This window comes from Thunnus albacares, chromosome 7 (genome assembly GCF_914725855.1).
Source record: "Thunnus albacares chromosome 7, fThuAlb1.1, whole genome shotgun sequence".
Taxonomy (NCBI): domain Eukaryota; kingdom Metazoa; phylum Chordata; class Actinopteri; order Scombriformes; family Scombridae; genus Thunnus; species Thunnus albacares.
Window position 1 is genome coordinate 5,420,786 of NC_058112.1, and position 19,627 is coordinate 5,440,412.

At 40.3% G+C, this 19,627-nt stretch overlaps 1 protein-coding gene across 2 annotated transcripts; it reads right to left on the minus strand.

Annotated features, from left to right (window-relative positions):
• Positions 1 to 1,836: 1,836 nt before the first annotated feature.
• On the minus strand, positions 1,837 to 17,932 carry ca5a (carbonic anhydrase Va). Of its 2 annotated transcripts, none has more exons than XM_044355860.1 (7): positions 17,400 to 17,932; positions 12,837 to 13,034; positions 11,674 to 11,792; positions 8,696 to 8,791; positions 7,678 to 7,740; positions 6,699 to 6,857; positions 1,837 to 5,366 (listed from the first exon to the last, which is right to left on the minus strand). In XM_044355860.1, exons 1-7 carry the CDS (start codon positions 17,539 to 17,541, stop codon positions 5,196 to 5,198), a joined length of 948 nt encoding a protein of 315 aa, XP_044211795.1. In that variant the 5' UTR covers positions 17,542 to 17,932; the 3' UTR covers positions 1,837 to 5,195. The 2 variants fall into 2 exon arrangements, with proteins under 2 accessions (XP_044211795.1, XP_044211797.1); XM_044355862.1 differs by lacking the exon at positions 17,400 to 17,932 and adding an exon at positions 13,187 to 14,538.
• Between the last annotated feature and the right edge of the window lie 1,695 nt (positions 17,933 to 19,627).

The window sequence follows — 19,627 nt, forward strand, 5'->3', positions numbered from 1 at the left end:
TTTTGGGTGAAACCAGCTCAGCAACATCCAGATTGTGCTGTATGTGCAGCGTAATTAGTCACATTTCATTCAGCGGTTCTAAAATGTTTTCACATTGACTACAAAGACACATGTGTATGCATAAAGTCACACACACATTGTACTGTTCAAAGCTTAGGGGTCTCCAGTCAGTCTGTACAGATTCATACAATCAGGGGAAACCCAGTAGAGACGGACTGGTGTGTCCCTGTAGACCCAGGCCCCTCTCCCCTGCAGCCAAGCATAATAAACACCCCCAGAGGTCAGCTTCAATCGCCATCTCTTTGGTTTGAATTAGGTGGAGGACCATATCACACCCGGCCGTGGTAACAGTGTATAACAGAGTAAACATCCCACCCATAGGACCCCAGGTGTCTGGGTGGGGGCCATCAAACATCCCCTCTTCGTGTCAGGGGGCTTCAAAGGTATCAGTGGGGATGGGGTGGGGGTTTGATACAGAGAAGCAGTGACCAACATTTTTTTATTTTCAAACTTGTTCCTGCCCTGGTTCAGGTTTAGAGAGGAATTGGGTCAGGTGGGTCTGCTGGAAGAACAATGGAAACATAGCTACTGAATAATTTCATAGAAAAACTGGGACAGTTTGTAAGCAGCAGCTTTGTAAAACGTGGTCCCCATTTTGGTGTTTTGGTGTTCTGAGTTTTTCAGGTTTGGTTGTTTCACAACATTAGATTTAATGTGGCTTTACCCTTTAATGTGATTAAATTAATTATATATATAAAAGTCTAAACACATGTTAGCATTTACACACAAGTATTCACACCTGCCAAGTCAGTATTTAGTAGATGCACCTTTGGCAGCAGTTACAAGCTTGAGTCTGTGTGGATGGGTCTGTATAAACTTTGCACATCTGGACACTGAAATCTTTCCCATTCTTCTTTGTAAAACTTAACAGCTCAAGCTGTGTCAGATTCAGCCACAAAGTGTGGCTGGGAGTGAGGTGTGAGATCTGGCCTTAGACTCTACCACTCCAGAGTCTTTATTCTTGGGTTTATTGTCTTGCTGGGAAAAACAAGTCTTCTCTGGAGTGGCAGGTTTCTTTCAGACTGTGCCAGGTTTCCCATTCATTTTGCTGCATTTATTTTCCCCTCTATCTGAAACCATCCAGGACCTGCTGCAGAGAAACACTTTTCATCAGGTGGCAGCAACGTGCTTCATGGTGGGGATGCCGATGGTAGTTTAGCATTTAGTTTGATGGCCAAAAAGCTCAGTTTTGGTCTTATCAGACCGTAGAAGCTTCTTGCAGCTGACTTCAGTCTCCCACGTGCCCTCTGATAACTGTAGCCAAGATGTCTTGTGAGGTTCTTTAAGAGTGACTTTCTCTTTGCAGCTCTCCCATAAAACTGTGACTGGTGATGCACTTGGCCAACTGTTGTACTGTCTCTCCAGTCTCAGCCTCTAAGGGTTGGAACACCTTCAGAGTTGTCATTTGTCTCATAGTGTCCTCCCTCACTAGTCTCCTTTTTGCATGCACACTCTATTTCTTAATGATTGATTTAACTGGACTCCACCAGATAAATTTACGTGTATCTGCAACCAAGGTGATTTCCATTCAATTGACTTCTAAAACTAATTGGCTGGACCAGTGATGATTTAGGTGTGTTCTGTTAAAGATAGTGAATACATAGATGTCTACTGTGGTTATGGGGACACAAATATAAAAAAAGACAGATACACATCTTTTTTTTTACATCACACATGATTTTATTGATGTACACAATCTATTAATGTCAGTTTCTTCAAAATCATCTTTACATCTATATCATGTGATCAACACGCACGCCATTTTTTCAACTGTTGTTTTCTACATTCCCCCAGAGAGCAAGGGTCTCTGGGAGCAAAACCTGGTTGCCCATCTGGATGGAGGCCTATAAGGAGGCATCCAGGTGGAGCAAGGCATGCTGGGTGGGGAGATGGACCTAGTGGAGCCCCTGCAGGACAGGAATGTTGGCCTCCCACTGAACAAAAACAGCTATAATATGTACTGCATATGGTGTACAGCATACACAACTAGATGTTCAATGAGCCCGGGGCTAACACACCTGCTAAAACATCACACAGGGATACAGAAGGCAAGAGGTACAGATGATGAAAAACATCATGAAGAAAATACAGCATGGTGACATCATTTTGAGATATATCGCATCTTTAAAAAAGGCAGACTCAGTGATACAAGTCAGGAGAAGTCCAAGCAGATTGTGAATTCCTGAAGACGCACGAGATGCAACAAGAAAATCACCTCAAATGGATTTCTGATACTGTATCACTGACTTTAACGAAGAAGAAAATTTAGACAAACAATTTCCACAGACTGAACATTTGTATTGGAATATATAATTATATTCATTGCATTGATAAAAAATAAAAAAAAGGCATAATAAAGAAGCTGAACATGAATATAATGCCATGAAACATGAAGGCAGGTCATGGTGTATGATTCAAATACATCAAATACAGCTGTACAAGATGAAGGCAGTACTGGGTCCCTTGTCTCCATGTTGTTATAATACATCAAACATACATTCTCTATTGCATTATGTGTTCAAAAAGCAAGCACGCAGCATTCCCAGAAGTCCACGCTAAAATCCTAACTGCTTTTCAAATATCTTCTCAAACCTGCCACCTGCGGCCCCTTCAGTGTTTATGTAGCGAGTCTGCGGCCTTCACAACAAGTTAGCGTCGCTCAGTGCACATCACTTAAGTGTCACATCTTTTCAATGCAAATCCAGTTAGTATATTCAGTGTGTGGCTTCATGCTAGGCCTCAACTGTGGAGGACCTACTGGAGTGTGTATGCCTGATGTGTGCCTCTGTGCGTGGGGAGGACAGGCTATTTGAAAAGGGGTGGAGGGCCAGTTTGGACAGTTGCTTTGTTACTGAGGGATTATAAAGACAACCGTGACCTCTCACCCCTGCCTCAACCCCACTGTATGTCAGCGGAGGAAACCCACACGCAGGATAATGGCCATATATGCGCTCTTTGAAGTGGTTTTATAGTTTTTAGTGCAATTATAGTTTCTTGTCTTGAAGCAAGAAATGTGAAATCATACAATTCTGATAAACAGTTTGTGTGTTAATTTATGCTTTCTTTCTCCCTTCTACCTTTCCATCTGCCCACCTTTCTCTTACATCTTTTCTTCAAATCTTTCTTTCTCTTTCCAACAAAGCTGCAAAGTAAGATTGATCCGGTGAGCCACAACTGCTGGGCCTGTGCCAAAGCAAGCGGACTGCCAGACTTCTTTTACATGATGCAAGGTTGTCTGGACTTGCTCTTAAGTGCAATATCCTCATCTGCACTGAGACAACCTGCAGCGAGACAACTGCAGCGTTGTCATGATAAGTCCTGAATTAAGTTAAAAACATAGAGTGCCTGATTTACCTTCAGTTTAGAGTTTATAAAGCTCTGGATAAGGTACATCAAATACACTTTAACGTAAGTAGCTCAAATAGTGGAAGCAGGCAAAGTGATATACAAGGCTGCTGTGCAGTTGTCAGTTGGTCCCACTGTGTCACCTGTCTATACTTTAATGTATTTACCACAGCTGTTAAAGGTAGTGTCCTTTGTGCATTTTCACTTTATTTTAAAATAAAGATGGTAGAAGTTCAGACTAGTTAGGAGTCTCAAGAACCATTTTCCTGAACCCGAAACAGCTTAATTTAATTTGTCCTATCACGCTACTCTGATTCATTTTAGTCTTTTTCACAAAAATAAACAAACATGAGAGGACAGAAAACTGACAAAACCAGACAGACGGATGAAGATAGCAGATCCTTTTCAATATCAGCCCAATTCAATGAGTCGACCTGGATGTTAAAGCAGGTCCAGGTATACCTGATTCCTCTACAATGTTCCTCAGCTGACTGTCTGAAGCACAGCCGTGTGACGATGAAGGAGCTCTGCTTTCAATCACTGACTTACTTCTTTCAAACGAAGAAGAATGAGGTGAAGAGTTTCTTCCCCTAAGTAAACATCAGCTGAGTCTCAAATGTTACTGTGAGCAGACGTCACGTGCTGTGCTTGAACTGTAGCTGTAGAGAACAGGTATGGAACAGAGATACTTCTCATGCTCAGATTGTGTTTGGGGGAAACTCTGCCGATAGCAGTGAGTCATGCAGACAACATGTAAGGCACTGTGGTTATGATACATGAGACTGAAGTAAGACAGAGTTATGGAAGAAGAACTGCTCATTTCAATCAGAATATTCCTAAAATACTACAGTATCTTGGCATGTTTGTGCGTATTGGTAACATTCTTCCGAACAGAAGAACCAAGGCTTAATAGAGTTCCTTTACTGTAGAAAACAAATGCAATAAAAATATTGAGATGTATTGTATACAGCGAAACCTATTTGTAACAGATTGAGAAAACATACATTCTGTTCCTCTTAATAATGTATAGATGACTAAATCAGCCATAAACCCAACGAGCATCCATAAAAGACTTAAAAAGTGACATTGTGGTATAAAAAGCTTGACATTTGAAATATATGTATTGTGCTGGAGAGACACTACCCAGATGAGAACTCTAGTGTGTTCAAATCTCCTGGGTGTTGTGCTGTAAACTGGCAGCAGCTCCAGCCTCCTTATATGGATAACACCATCACCACCGGGAAGTCAGAGCAGACTCTGCTGAAGTAAAGACTGTGGCCTGCACACAGTACAGTTGAGTTTGCACCTTCAGCTTATTTTTTACCTTAAGTTGCAGGTACAACCTTATGTATAGTAACTCAATAAACCGTAGATTTATAATAAATACAATTCATGTTAATAAAAATCAGTAAAACTACATATTTTCCCCACAGCAACCATCCCTTATTGGTTATTGGTCAGTCAAACCAAAATCTGAAAAATCTAAAGAAAAATTTAAAATCTCGACTAAGCAGAAATACACGTCTTCCTACATCCTCTACTGTTAACTGTTTGTCAATTAAAAAAATCTTTTCACTCGATGACAGAGGAACGGCGTTTAGCGTAACTGAGGTTCCTCGGAGGAAACGTTGTCATACCGTAAAGTATGTTTTCAGCTGCAAATATTCAAATCAGCAACATTGTGCTGTGACGGAACAAAGTTTGTGGACAGTAGTTTTGGTACGGTTACTGTGTGTAACGGTGGTCATGTGTTACTGTGTGAGAGGATGTGTGTACTGGTTCTAGCAGCGTCAGTGGGTGTGATTGTCGCCTTCGGCTGACGGCGACTCCTGTAGGAAGGGGGTGAAGGAGGAGCGGACGGTGCGACCCCGGAGAGGCTGCTGCACGCGGAAGTTGTTCACCATGCTCTTCTGTACCTCCTCCTCAGCCGAGGTGAACAGAAGGCTCCGGAAGACCGCCAGCTGAAGGGGGCGAGAAAAAGAGAGTCTTAAACAGGCCTCGTGTTATGAGGTTTAGTGAAAGTTTCCTCATTGTGCAAATAGTTGGACACACCTAAACGTCATTAGCATTGTTGAAATAAGGCCGAGCTACTGAACAGGGTTGTCTTTTATATTCTGGAGCCCATTCTTAATGTCATTTTGAATAATTGCGACTGAGTCAAGCTCTAGAGAAAGTTTTACTTGGAAAAGACAACAAAAGCCTTCTAGCAGTTGGTCTAGATTTCAGTTCAGCCTTCAAGGACGGGTTTTTCAAGTGTGTCTTAAAACAACAGACGGGTGTTCATATAAACACTGAAAGAGGTTTTCCTCACTGTAATCATTCCTCTTGTTCATACTGGCTGTGAAAAGATCCCCTTCAAGTGTGCTTTCAGTGGAAGTGATGGAGGCCAAAACTGTGTTTTCACACAGTCATTTTGTGCAAAAATGCATTTAAAAGTTGATGTGAAGCTTATATGAGGCTTCAGCAGTCTGAGTTAGTCATATCAAGTGGAAATCCGCCACATTTACAGTCTTTTTACCATCAAATTCCCTCTTTGTGTTTCCCTGTTGAGCTGCGGTGGAAGTATAGTGACAAAAAGAGGAACTTTGCCACTAAAAAGACTGTAACGATGAAACTTATCTACTTGATTTGACTCATATTAGTTTCATATTAGCTTCAGATAAACTTTTAAATATATTTTTACACAGAAGGAGGACTGTGGATTTTGGCCCACATCACTTACATTGTAAGTGCATCATGAAGGGATCTTCTAATGGTCGGTATGAACAGCAAGAAAAACATGTTTCAATGTTCATTTGGGCTCCTGACTGTTGTTTTAAGATAGATTTGAAAAAACTGTGAACTGTCCTTTAATATGGGTTCATTGATTAACTGGCCACTTGAATGTGTTTTCAGAACAAGCTGAAAACACATCTGATCACAGCAATACACAGAACTTAACAGGAACCATAGACCATCATCTAGTAACTACACTGATGATGAGGAAGAGATGCATCAGGATGTGACTCAACACAGCAGTATTTAGAGCAGCAACACCAGGAGAAAAAAGAAATCCTTCCCAGTTTCTTACAAGTGGGAAAAATCAAGGCTTAAGGCTCAGTGGGTTTCCGTTTGCCGGCTAAAATGACAAACGTATATCACTGTGGCTAATTGTGAATGAAAAGATACATCCCTCTGTACCACCACAGTATGACCACAAGTGAACTATGTGTTTTAGTGGTTCAGCAAAACTAGCGGATTGGCGATTCTTCTCATGAAAGCCAAATTACATTGGTTATCACACACAAACACACCTGGTCGTGGCTGACTTCTATGTGCTGCTTCATAATGATCCAGGTGACAGACTCTGTCAGAGGAGGTGTTGTCAGAGAGCCGTGGTACGTCCAGTAGTCATCGGTGTTGCTGGGTAACAGACAGGCAGGATCGAACCTGGTAAACTCAACTACACTGTCCTGCAGACAGCAAGAGACGGACACACGGGACACAACACACGGTCAGTTAAGGTGCCTGTGAGGTGAATTGTTTTTAATATTACAGCCAGGAAACAAACAGGGCCGAGGTGGAAACTTGTTGCACTGTTGACGCAAGGTTAGTAATGTGTTGAAAGTGAGTATGACACAATGAATGGATGTATTATTCAGCTGTCACATTTTATCAACTTACTGGACAAACAGCAACCTTATCGTCCATTATTAGTGATAAGCAGTGTGGTAGCAGTGCTTTACAAGGACAAACTATGACCTCAGTTCAGTCACCTTCAAATGATACAATCACCAACATAAAAATAGACATGATTTTAAGCTTTATATAGCTTCTAATGGTAACTACTAGGATGTACTGTTTAACCCTTAGGATGTGTAAATAAAATTAAGGACATTCTTTAGAAATAATATGTGTAATACAGCTGTATTTCTTAAGTCTGATTCTGTGTAGTTGCCTCATTGCCTGCAAAGCTGTTCTTTGATCCATGGCCAATCTAATTTGTCTTATCGTCACATGCAGTGGATACAAAAACAGGAATGTGTTACAATGATTTTTGTTCCAGATTTACTTCCTGAGTTCAGCTCCTGGGACTACTTGGTCAAAGAGGCCCGTTGTTACTCATATATGTTCTGTTGCCTTGTAGAGGTCTGTCTGATGACTCCTGTATTGTCTCTAATGAACCACTAGAGGGCGTCAGTACCTACCTTCTGATAAAGTTATGTTACTGTTACTAGAGAGAAAGAGAGAGAGAGAGAGAGAGAGAGAGATTGTGTATAATTGTTGACTGACCTTGTGTCTGATTGCAGGCAGAGCGTCAACCAGTTTCTGCAGCCCCTCGTGTCTCTTCCCCACCTACACGAGGATTAGACATTAATCTGGATTGTAGTCACAGTGCAAAGCTGCATACACAATATCAGAGTCCCCACGGTCCTTTAAGAGTCTTAAAATGTCTTAAAATATATTCTTTTGTAGTTCAAGGTCCGACGATGTCTTCAAATGTCTTCATTTGTAAGAGGGGAAGCAGTGAACTTTGTTATGTACAAAAACAATGAGGATAAATATTATAATGTTTCTAAGAACAGACAAGTCCACAAAAAATAAAAACAATGAAGTCCAGCCGTCTGCAGAGCGACTTTGTGAAGCTTTCGCACGCAGGTATTTTTTTTTATTTCAGCAGTCATGCCTTCAGATATTTCTGCTTACTTGTAAGATTAAATTGACTAGAAAGTCCTGATAGAACTCCATGGTTTTATAGAAATGTGATTGACTAAACACATTTTCTAATTTTAGATGATTGTGATTCTATAGCGCTACATGCGGGAAAATCTCATTGAACTATTTAGAAATGCTCTGGGAATTATGTGTACTGTGTAGTCTATAAGTTAGTCTATGCAGATTTCAAGGGGGAAAACACAAGTAGGCCTGTGTAAAGAGGGTTTAACTGTTTACACCCTTCTACTGTTTCAACAGCTATGTTTATATTCAGCCATATCTTCTTATGTTATTGATCATACCATTTAATATCTTCTCAATCATATAGTCATATTTGCTGTTGAAATCAAAAGCTTGATTGTGAGGTTGTAAATAATGTAAACCTTTAAGCCTGAGTGCAGCAGCTACATCACTTGCAGGTTATATAGCCTAACTGACATTGTGCTCCTTGACATGTTCAGGCAGATTAAAGAGAAATGTACATGTTCATACTACATGTCTGTCTGTGTCACTCAATGTTTCCCCTGTACTTATCTCAGGGATTTCAAAGCGTGTGTGTGTGTGTGTGTGTATACAGTATGTGTGTGTGGTGTACCTTAAGAAAGACTCCGATAACAGCCAGCCCATTGTCCTCCATCACTGCCTCCTCGAACAGACTGTACTTGTCAGAGTTCCAGTGGACCAAGTGGAGCTGAGGACACACATAGTAACACATGAACTCACGTGTAAATAAGTGTGTGAGTGTAAACTATAACCTTGATCTTTTTAACCCCACCGCCCTGATCCTAGACTCACTCTGTGTCCTCCAAATGACCCACTAATTCCTCCTCCCCTTCCTCTGTCTGCTCAAAATACATTTCTCCTTGTGGCTGACTTATTTTGAACTTGCTGTGATGTATTTTGCATTCTGCATTATATATGTATTGTATTATATTCTAAGAAAATAAAATGAAAGCAGAGCTCAAGAAATGGCAGTGCTTGGATAATTGTAGATTAAGTAGCAGATAATTGCGTTAATTGTGGGGAAAACACACACACACAAAGGCCATTTACATGCAAAGATGAAACAAAGTTGTCAGTCAGGACTGTAATTTGATCCTCCGCACACACGCACTCGAACAAAGACTGCTGAGTGATGAGAACCCATGACGTAGACACATTCCCAGCACCACCAATAAGGGCTCGGCAGAGGACACATATATGACAGAAACACACACACACACACACACACACACAAACAAACAAACACACACACACAATGAGTGGAACCTCCTGTTACATAAGTGTGCTTAAGTTTATGGAAAAACATGAAAATAGATGTTCTGTGGTAAAAGGTAAGTGTCAAATCCCACCTGCTGAGAGGCAAACACACCTTTTATGTTTAAGTTTGGCTTTATTGACATAAAGAGAAACAGCTGAATCAAAGCTGCAGATGTATGCCTGATAGCAGCGATACAGCCAATAGAGGAGGAGTGACTCTCAGTATTTTTCCATGCATTTCAAGAGGGGGACATAAATAGCAAAAAGTGCTTGAGAACTGAGTCAACATTTACACTGTTTAGATGGTGCAATGTTGGATGTTTGTTTTCTTCTTTTAACCTTTAAGAAAACATTTGTTCTTGTGGAAAGTGATTGCAGAGGATTAAGTGTAAATTTATTCTCTTTCTCTCTTTCTTTCTTTGTTACCTGCTTTCTATAGTGCCTATACTGCATATCTGACTTTTTCCATTCAGTGGCTTGGTCACATGACAACACACACACACACACACACACACACACACACACACACACACACACACACACACACACACACACACACACACACACACACTTGTAACTGCGGTGCCTCTGTACTTAGCATGCTACAATAACAGGGTTTTTTTTTTACAGCAACTGTCTACCTGCTATTTAGAGTTTTTCACTAAAAACAACTTCCTGCTGCCAAATAGAAACAGTTATATTTTGGGCCATAAAACCAAAACAATGAGCTGAAAGGCGCTGAAACGCACCGTAGAGCTGAGGAGAACTGTGGAGTCAAGTGATAAATCTATGTGAGTGTGAGCGACCTCTTTCACAATACACATGAGCCATTGTTAGTATAAAAATATTTGTTATAGCAGCTTTAAAATGTTAAATGTGACTGTATCAGAGAGGCTCACGATGTTGTGAGGCTCTGTAGATAAAAGCATCTCCTAAATGGTAAATTGATATCACCGAGATATTGTCTTGCTTTTTTGTCAGTTTTACAGCACAAATCTTTTAGCAAGGATATTATTACAGAATATATTCATACTCTATTTCATACTTTGCTGCTTCCCATGGTGTAGTGTTTATGTGACCGTCTATTAGGGGTGCAACAGATCACAAAACTCACAGTTTGGATCGTATCACTTATTTGAGTCATGGATCAGATCATTTTTTGGATCAGCAAAAAAAAAAAAAAAAAAAAAGGGGGAGACAAATAAAACTTTGTATTCCATATATTCTGTTAAACACTTACAGCATGGAACTGTCGCCCATGGTCTTAAATGAAAACAACATTCAAGATGTCCAATGTTTAAAATATATAAAATATTCAAAGCTCAATTGTTAAATTAAATTGCAATATGAAGCATGATACCTCCCTCTTTTAAACATGGTAGTGAATCAAACAACAGCCTGTGTCCACATCATCAAAACTGGATGATAACTTACAAACATGAACACACGTCTTGTCCTGCAGCTTAGCTTGTTGAACGAGCCACCAAACAAACATTCACCGGGGAAAAGTGCACCGCTAACATCAGTTAGTAGCTACGTAACTAATTAGCTGCTCAGCTGCAGCACATTAAACAGCGTGTAAACAAAGCTGCAGATGTTACTATCGACCCGTTAAATGCTGGTTTGGTCATTGCGCTTCAGAATCCCTGTTAGCGACGCGCTGTCTGTCTATGACTTGTACTTACAGCAGTTTGTTTACTTTGTTTTAAATGAGACATTAAATTTTGCAATTAATCCGTGGTTCACATGCGTGCTGAACTGTGAGGGGCGATCCGTACAGATCATGGATCAACTATGATCCGTAGCACCACTACCGTCTATTGCTGTTGCAGCAAGCCAATATCAATGATTATTATCAGTTATATGATTCAGTTACCTTATTTAAATCCTTCAAATGACATCTACTCCTTCTCCCTCACTGAAAAATCCAGAATCTATGAATATGTACATTTTTTTGATTTCAACAATTTTATTGTTGGATGCAAGATATCTCTTACTTCACTGTGTATGTGCATATCACACTATTGTAAGCTGCATAATGGACCACGATGGGCTTCCAAACTAGTTGTGATGTCACAAATCCTGTACAAACCTTAAACTGAGATTTAAGCTGAGCTCAGAGAAACTTTCCCCCTGAATGTGAAAACAGTCTTCTAGTGTCAAACTCTGCACAAACATCATTCTGCACAGTGAAGCTCAAATATCCAACTGAAGTACAAGAAGAAAAACACATTTTTGAGTGGAGGGGCACTTTCAGTCTCATGTGAACTAACAGTATGTGTTTGTGTTTGCATGCTACAGTACAGACAATACCTCTGCGGGAAACAGCCTCCTGTCCACGGTGTGTTCTGACCCCCAGGTGTTGTTCTCACCCCAGTGGAAGTGGAACTGACACAGCCTGAATTTGTCTTGCAGGGGGCCACCTTTCAGCACTGCGCCGGGGAATGAGAGGACATGTGGATCAGTGCATCATACTTTTGATTCTTACTGATTTCACAACCCTACTAAAACCAAACAAAAGGGACAGTCACATCGGATCACATCTGGAACTGTCTGGCATTTATTCTGATGCAACCTGAAAGAGGAAATGATTACACACACACACACACACACACAGGGCGTCTGCTGAGAGCAGGTTATTCAGACAGTAACACTGACCCAGAAACATTGAGGAAACATTATCTTTAGAGGCTGCAATTAACCTTAAAGCAGCAACGCCTGCAAAACCACCAACAGATAAGGGGAAGATACTGCAGCATAACATGTTGAACTCAAAAAATAATCTCAAGTTTTAGTACCTGCTGTCATGCCAAGATCCCTGCATTGTGTCTTTGTTTATATTACTGTAATAAAATACTGTTCTTCACATTTCACTGTTATAAACCTGTTTTTGTTCTCTCAGCACCAGAATAAGGTCATAACACAAAGCCTGGGAGCATGTGACGGCTATAAACTGGTTGATGTTGCACCTCTAAAACTACTGTAATGCTTACCAAATAAGTTAAATAGCTCTATATTTAGAGACATTATGGTTTGCAGTCTTTTGATGCAGCCCACTAATTATAATCAGTAGTCTATAAACCTACTGACACTTTGAAACAGTCTATATTGCAGTTCGTGGGGTCAAGAGAGACACATGAGTCACATGACAGTCACCAGACGCACGTGGCAGTTGTGGTTTTTATCAGCGGCTTTCAGTGTAGCATTGATTACTGGCTTTTCCTACAGAGTGAGGGCTCTTAAAGAGGGGGTGTAGAGGGAGATTATCCCCTTGTGTAGATCAAAACATGCATTCCCCATGGTTGAGAGCTCCTTTCAATCTGTCCAGATTTAAAGGGAAACTGCTGACTTGCTCTAAGATCTACAACACAACACTTAATATGGAAGTGAGATGGAACAAACCATAGAGTGACTCATAGAAATGAATGACTGGGCTATTAACATAACCTATTTTGGGAATATGTTTGTGAACTTACTGGACTTGTCTGTGGTGTCATCATACTCAACCAGGAAGGAGTAACCGTTGTTCCAGATTTGCTGGCAGGTTTGCGGGTCGTAGTCGGTGACCAGAGGCTTCATCTGCGAGTCAAAGACGCTCTTTCGCACCACGATGTCGATGGGAGACTGGCGATCGCCTCCGGGTACCGCGAGGGGTCCCTGCCACATGGGATGCACTGGAGGAGAGGAGTGGCAGGAGGAGGAGAAGAAGGAAGAGGATGGAATTGAAAAAGTTGAGTTGGAGGAATTAGAAATAGAAAAACAGACAGAACTCACAGTGTCCGCTGTACATATGAAGGTCAAACAAGAAAAAAATGCTGACACCTACTTTTCATGTTGTACTCTGCTGCTTCCTGCATTTTGCAACAGTCCATTTTGAAATTAAAAAAAAAAACAACTCAAAGTTTCCTCATAAAAAATGATTCAAACTTCAGTGATAGTGGTAGATAGACACACACAATCCTCTCCCGTCTCTCTGAACTGACTGAATGAAAAAGGAGCAAGTGAGCAATAGTACTTCCTTCTAGTCTGCTTACTTTTTTTTTTCCTTAAAGGAAATCACAAAATAAAAAAGAAGTGGGCTGGCTGTACAGAAAGTGACACGCGGAATGTCCTGGCACGCCCCCAGCTCCCCTCCACAGCAGGAGAATCAGACCAGGACCTCTGGCCGGTCAAACCGCCAGCTTGAGCCAACGTCTGTCAACGGGACCTGACTTCTAATTACCCGAAACCCCACTTTCCTTCCCTTCCCCCCCTCTTTCTTTTCCTGTTCCCTTGAAATCCACCCAAACACCAAAGAACATTAAATCTACTTTAACTCCACTCATAAAAACATTAAAAAAAAAAAGTTTCCCTCTCTTTCCTCACCATAATCTACAGAGCAAACTTATCTTTCAAGAATAGTTGTCAGAGGCACAAAAGCAGTGCAGTCTGTTGTTTTCCTCTCCATTCATCCAGCACGGGGCTTAAGGTTTCCGCTGAGAGCAAAGCTGAACAGGTCTGACTGGGAGATGACCTTCATCTTCATCAGATTTCAGCGACTCCTCCTGGGGGAGCTGGCCGCCTGACTCTGTTATTGCTCATGCTCATTCACTAGGTTAACTGTCAGCGACGAGGCTGTTCTGATCGCTCTGTGTCACTCTCTAGTGCTTCTGTGGCGCAAATCAGAACATTTCAAGTGTGTATGAAGAGTTCTGAATCTCTAGCTTTTTTGTATGAAAAGCAGAAAGTGTGGATATAGTGACCTGCTCAATCTGAGCACAGGTTTGAGTCCAGCAGTGAATATCTGTCCTGCAGAGGTGCCCTTGTGCAAGATGCTGAAACACTGCCTATTCACCGATTTTACTCAGGATGAAAGCTTTAAAGGACAAGTTCACAATTTCTCAAGTCTGTCTTAAAATTATAGTCAAGCGCTCATATGAATGCTGAAATATTTGTTGCTTGCTGTAATCAGTCCTCCTGCGCATACTAGCCGTTCATGAGATCTCTCCCTAGTGTGCTTTCAAGGTGATGGGGGACAACCACAATCCTCTTTTTGTGCAAAGAGGGAATCTAAAGTTCAACCAAAGTTAACACTAAGGCTTCATCAGTCTGACTTACACAAGTCAAGCATCTTCCAAGATTACAATCTTAACTCTTTCTTTGTGTTACTAATCTGCTGCTGCAGCTAAACAATGAAACGCTGTCTGAGGAAACACAAAGAGGGAATCTGTACTATAGAGACAGAAAGCCATGTTATTTCACTCAGACTGCTGAAGCCTCACATTTACTTCAGATAAACTTTGGAATATATTTTTGCACAAAAAGAGAACTGCGGATTTTGTCCCCCATCACTTCCATTGGAGGCATGGATGTTTTAATGGTCGGTATGATTACAGCAAGCAAAAAACTGAAAAAATGTGAACCTGTCCTTTACAGCCTAGAATGCTAACGCAGCTTTCTCAATGGACCAGCGTCCCACCTTTTAACATTTAGCTTATTTACTACACAGCTCATGCTGACTTGACAATACTTGATGCAAAGATTGCTGTGCTGTTTTAAAGTTATCTGTGAGCTTTTTCTACCTTTCAGGAAGTCAATAGTTTCCATGCATTTTGATGCAGAATGAAAATCACAGCAGTTGAAAGTGCAGGCATATTTAAATGTCTGCATGGCATTATCATGCAACAATAACGTACATCTGACAACAATAAAAGCGCACAAGATTGACACAAGACTGTAAGTGTATGACAGCTGAATTACACACTATAAAGCACTGAATGGCTTCAAGAGCTGCATGACAGCAGTTAAAAATGTAAGATGCAATAAAAAAAATAAAGAATTATATTTTTAAAAATCTAAAACACTAGTACACGCCTTGGAAAATGATTGACAATAATGTAAATACTGTATGGTTCATAGCAGATTGGCTGAAACATGCAAAGCCAGTAGTATGGTACTTCAAAGGATTGCTCAATGTTTTCACTGAAACTACTGTCCACTGATTCACCTTGTTAAAACTGTTCCAGAGAAGATGTTGATATCTCAAAACCCCCACAGATAAGACTGAAACTATCTGCATTACATGGTGGAACTGACAGTAAGAGGAAAAACTATCAGGTAATTTAGGTCAACTGAAAATTCCAGTTTATTACAACTAGGAATTTATTTTTGTAGGTGTGGCTGTTATTGCTATCTGCCATGATAACACTGGTTTTACTGGGAACACAACAACATCAATGTCAAACTGGGCAAGAAACACAAGCAGGAAGACTATCAGACATTTAAGCCAGATTATCTAAATCACTTTATCTGGAGGTAAAACCCAAAATGAGCACACCTGAAATGTTGGTAAGAATTCCTCATTGCACAGGAAAACTTAAACTTGTTTCAAAGTTTAACCCCCCTGACCTGGGGGTTAGTTGCCAATCTGTGTGGTTATGTGACTGTTCATCTTTCTTTGTTTTAACAATGTTGCTGCAGTTTGAGATCTCGGCCATTAGCTTTTAATGTTATTACAACAGAACAGAAATGACCAGTCCAAGAAAAATAGGATGTTGTAATAGTCGGTTTAGTTGTAATAAACCACAATCATCATGCGTATTATTATGATGGCAGGATGCCTCCCCACTTTCCTGTGAGTCAGATGTTTATACCTGAGGAACAGGCAGAGCAGAAATGTCTTTTTGTGAGAAAAAGTAAGTGGATTGGGATAGATCAAAAGGCAGGCCCTACGGCTAACAAGAAACCCAATTTCTTGGGGACCACTTCAAAGCCAAACCAAAAGCACTTTCATAAAGCTTTGTCCAGCCAGTGTCCTGTACAACAAGCTTGTTAAAGTTAAATATGAACTCTTTATTGTCATGGATATTGGACATAAAAGCCCTGACGCATAGATCTACTACGTTTTATGCATGTGGACTTTGTTGTTGGCACGAGATGGTGAACAAGACAAGGCTTCAGTTTTTAGGTGTGGTGAGGAAGTTGTTGTGACTTGTCAGACGAGTTGAGGTGTCTCAAATATTCAAAGGCCATTTGAAATGAAGGGGAATGACTCATACAAAAGTACAAAAGTACAAAGGGAATTAATGGGACTAGCATGCAACCTGTTTATCATGATGTATCCTGTAACTACACAGTAAAGAATGTGGACTAGAACTGCAACAATTAGTCGATTAATCAATAAGTCCATCGACAGAAAATTAATCACCAACAATTTTGATAATTGATTTATCATGATCTGCTTCCACCTTCTTAAATGTGAATATTTTCTGGTTTCCTTAGTCTTCTATGATAATAAACTGAGTATGTTTGGGTTGCGGACTGTTGGATAGGACAAAACAAGACATTTAAGGGTTCATCTTGGGCTTTGGGAAACAGTAGTCAACATTTCTCACCATTTTATGGACTAACCAACAAATCGAATAATAGAGAAAATAACTAACATGAATCGATAAAGAAATCAATCATTAGTTGCAGCCCTAAGATGAATTTTAACATTTTATGCAGCATCTATCACATGATCCACCTAGGTGCAGAAATTGTGCATTTACAAACAAACTGACATCATGCCTGACACTACACGTATGTAGTGAGTGAACATACAGGCTCCTATGTAGGTCAAAGGGCTTAAAGGGCCCCTATATGCTGCAGTGATCAGGGGTATCAATATTTCCTTGGAAAACCTGGAGCCAGCAGTCGGCCTCAAACACAGCACAATCTACAGAGAAGTGTCTACTCCAAATCCAGTGGTGAGGAAAGTCCAGTGCGAGCTTTCCAAATGCTCTCCGTGCACGTTTTTCAGATGACAACAAAAGTGAGTGACCATTAACAGATGCTGCCGTGTGACCCGCAATGAAAGAGCCATAGTGAGACCCAAAACCCCAACCACCGACATGCTGATACACACACACACAGACACAAACACACACTGCCACTGGGCGGTGTTTGGCATTAAGATGTGCTCTTTGAAGCTGTAAGACAATGAACATCTGTGTTCACACGCTAGAAAGACGATGAGCACTGTGCACAGCTAAAACTTGTCTAAATAAGTAGTTACTTACTCTGAGACAGCACATATTTGCTGGAGCACGCCGTGAGGTTGCATCTCCTGACGGGCGTTATGCGGTGATTCTTGGCTTGTCTGACGAGCTGTCGGTGTAGCTGAGAAGCCAGGGGTCTCATTACCGATGACAAAGTCACCATGTTTATGAAGCTAACGTTACCAGCGTCACTACAGGCGGCTACAAAATGCGTACAGCGTCGTCCTGCTGTTATATTCGGAGCTAACGGTGAGCTAAGTGTTACTAAACTCCACAAAAGTTAGCTCTCGGCGCACAGCCAGTTCAAAAGGTAAACTAACGTTATCGGCTGGTTGTTTTCCTCTTGTCTCTGCCCTCCTACCGTTTGACAGGAGGCGGGGGAAAGGGCAGGCTTTCGCTTTGCATACATTCAAAATGTGGCCGGAAAAGCCTACAATAGTTTCAACTGAAGCTAAAGCGTCAATTTAACCCGGTTAAACAGTGTCCATGCCGGCCCAGACCCCCGGTAAACGATAAGATAGAGCCGCCGTTTGAAAACTGTTTGCTCTGCAGGACGGGAGGGGGAGGGGAGGAGGGGGCAACACTGCGGACCAATCAGAGGCCTCCTCTGAGGGGCGTTAGCAACGGAAACACATTGTCAATGTAACCTGAACACACCACAGCATGTATGCGACATGATACCTTTCTTTATATATATACAGTTATATTTTCATATGTCTGCATGTTATATTAATAATAAAATATAACTGTAACATTCTGATAATAATAGAAATAAAACATAACCTGTGTAGCTTAATAAATACTTATTGTAGACACTTTACAACTGTTTATTGATAGCCCCACTTAAGGTATAATGACAGTTTGTTACAATTTGTTATTTTTTATTTGTTTTATTTGTTTGTTTACCACCGTTTTATGAACCCTGCTTTTCAGTAATGGTCGGTGGTGTACGCAGATCCTTTACTTCAGTAAAAGTAGAAATACTACAATGTAAAATATACTGCATTATAAGTAGTATATGTAGTAAGTCCTGTTGAATTTCCCCTCTGGGGATCAATAAAGACTTATCTTATTCAAGGTTTTACTTCAGTAAAAGTACATAAGTATCAGAAATGTGTACTTGGAATATCAAAAGTAAACGTTCTCATGCAGAATGGCTCCTATCATATTGTCATATCATTGTGTATATTATAATATTGTTTTATTGTTGTTAATGTTTTAATGTACAAGCAGCATCTTAATGTTGCAGCCAGCAGAGAGAAACTATTTTAACCACTTTAAATACAGTTGGGTAGCTTGATGTATATAAATGTATCATGTTTTATAAACTGAACATATGATTTGTGTGTGAAATCTTAAATCTGCAAAGTTACTAATAACTAAAGTTGTCAAATAAGAAGTATAGTGGAGTAAAAATTACAATATTTTTGTCTGAAATGTAGTGAAGTAAGAGTTTAAATTAAGAAAGCATGACATGGAAATACTCAAGTAGAGTACAAGTACCTCAAAATTTTACTCAAGTAGCAAGTAAGTGTGCTCGGTTACATTCACTACCAATAACTGCCATGGATACATTTATTTTTGGTATTACAGTATATTACATCTGGGGGCTAAAAGATGATGAAACAGAATATATCTGAATGCAAATAACTACAAAAGCCCTCTTCTTAACCAATAATATTTACTCACAGCAGACATTTTGACATGTAAGAGCAGGAAAAACACAATTTTAACAAATAACCTCATTGCTTTTCATTTAAGTTTAGCAGTTTCATGGCCCTGGTGTGTTCACAGAAGACATATTGACCTGTAGGAAAAACACAGGTATAAATAATTAAATGAACGATGGCTGAATTCCATTTAGCTGCTTCAGTTTCAGGGTGCTGGTATCCTGCATGCTGGCTCACTGTCACACTGTCTTGACTTACTGGGGCACTTAAACATGGAACAGAGCCACCATGAATGTTATTAATTACACTTGTGCTTTTCTTGCTGACAGGTCAAAATTTCTGCTGTAAAAAAAGGTCTTTAATAAATGTTGTGGACACAATCTGAAAAAGTGTTCATACCGTAGCACCTTCAAATGTATTTATTTCATTATATTCATTGTTGTTTTTATCGTCCCCATTATTTTTCTCATTCATATCTTCAATCGTGGCCCACATTTTCAACAAGTTTTATCTTATCTGACTACATTTTCTCAGGTGTGTTTATTGTAAAATGCTGTGTACGTGATAGATAGCAGGGTT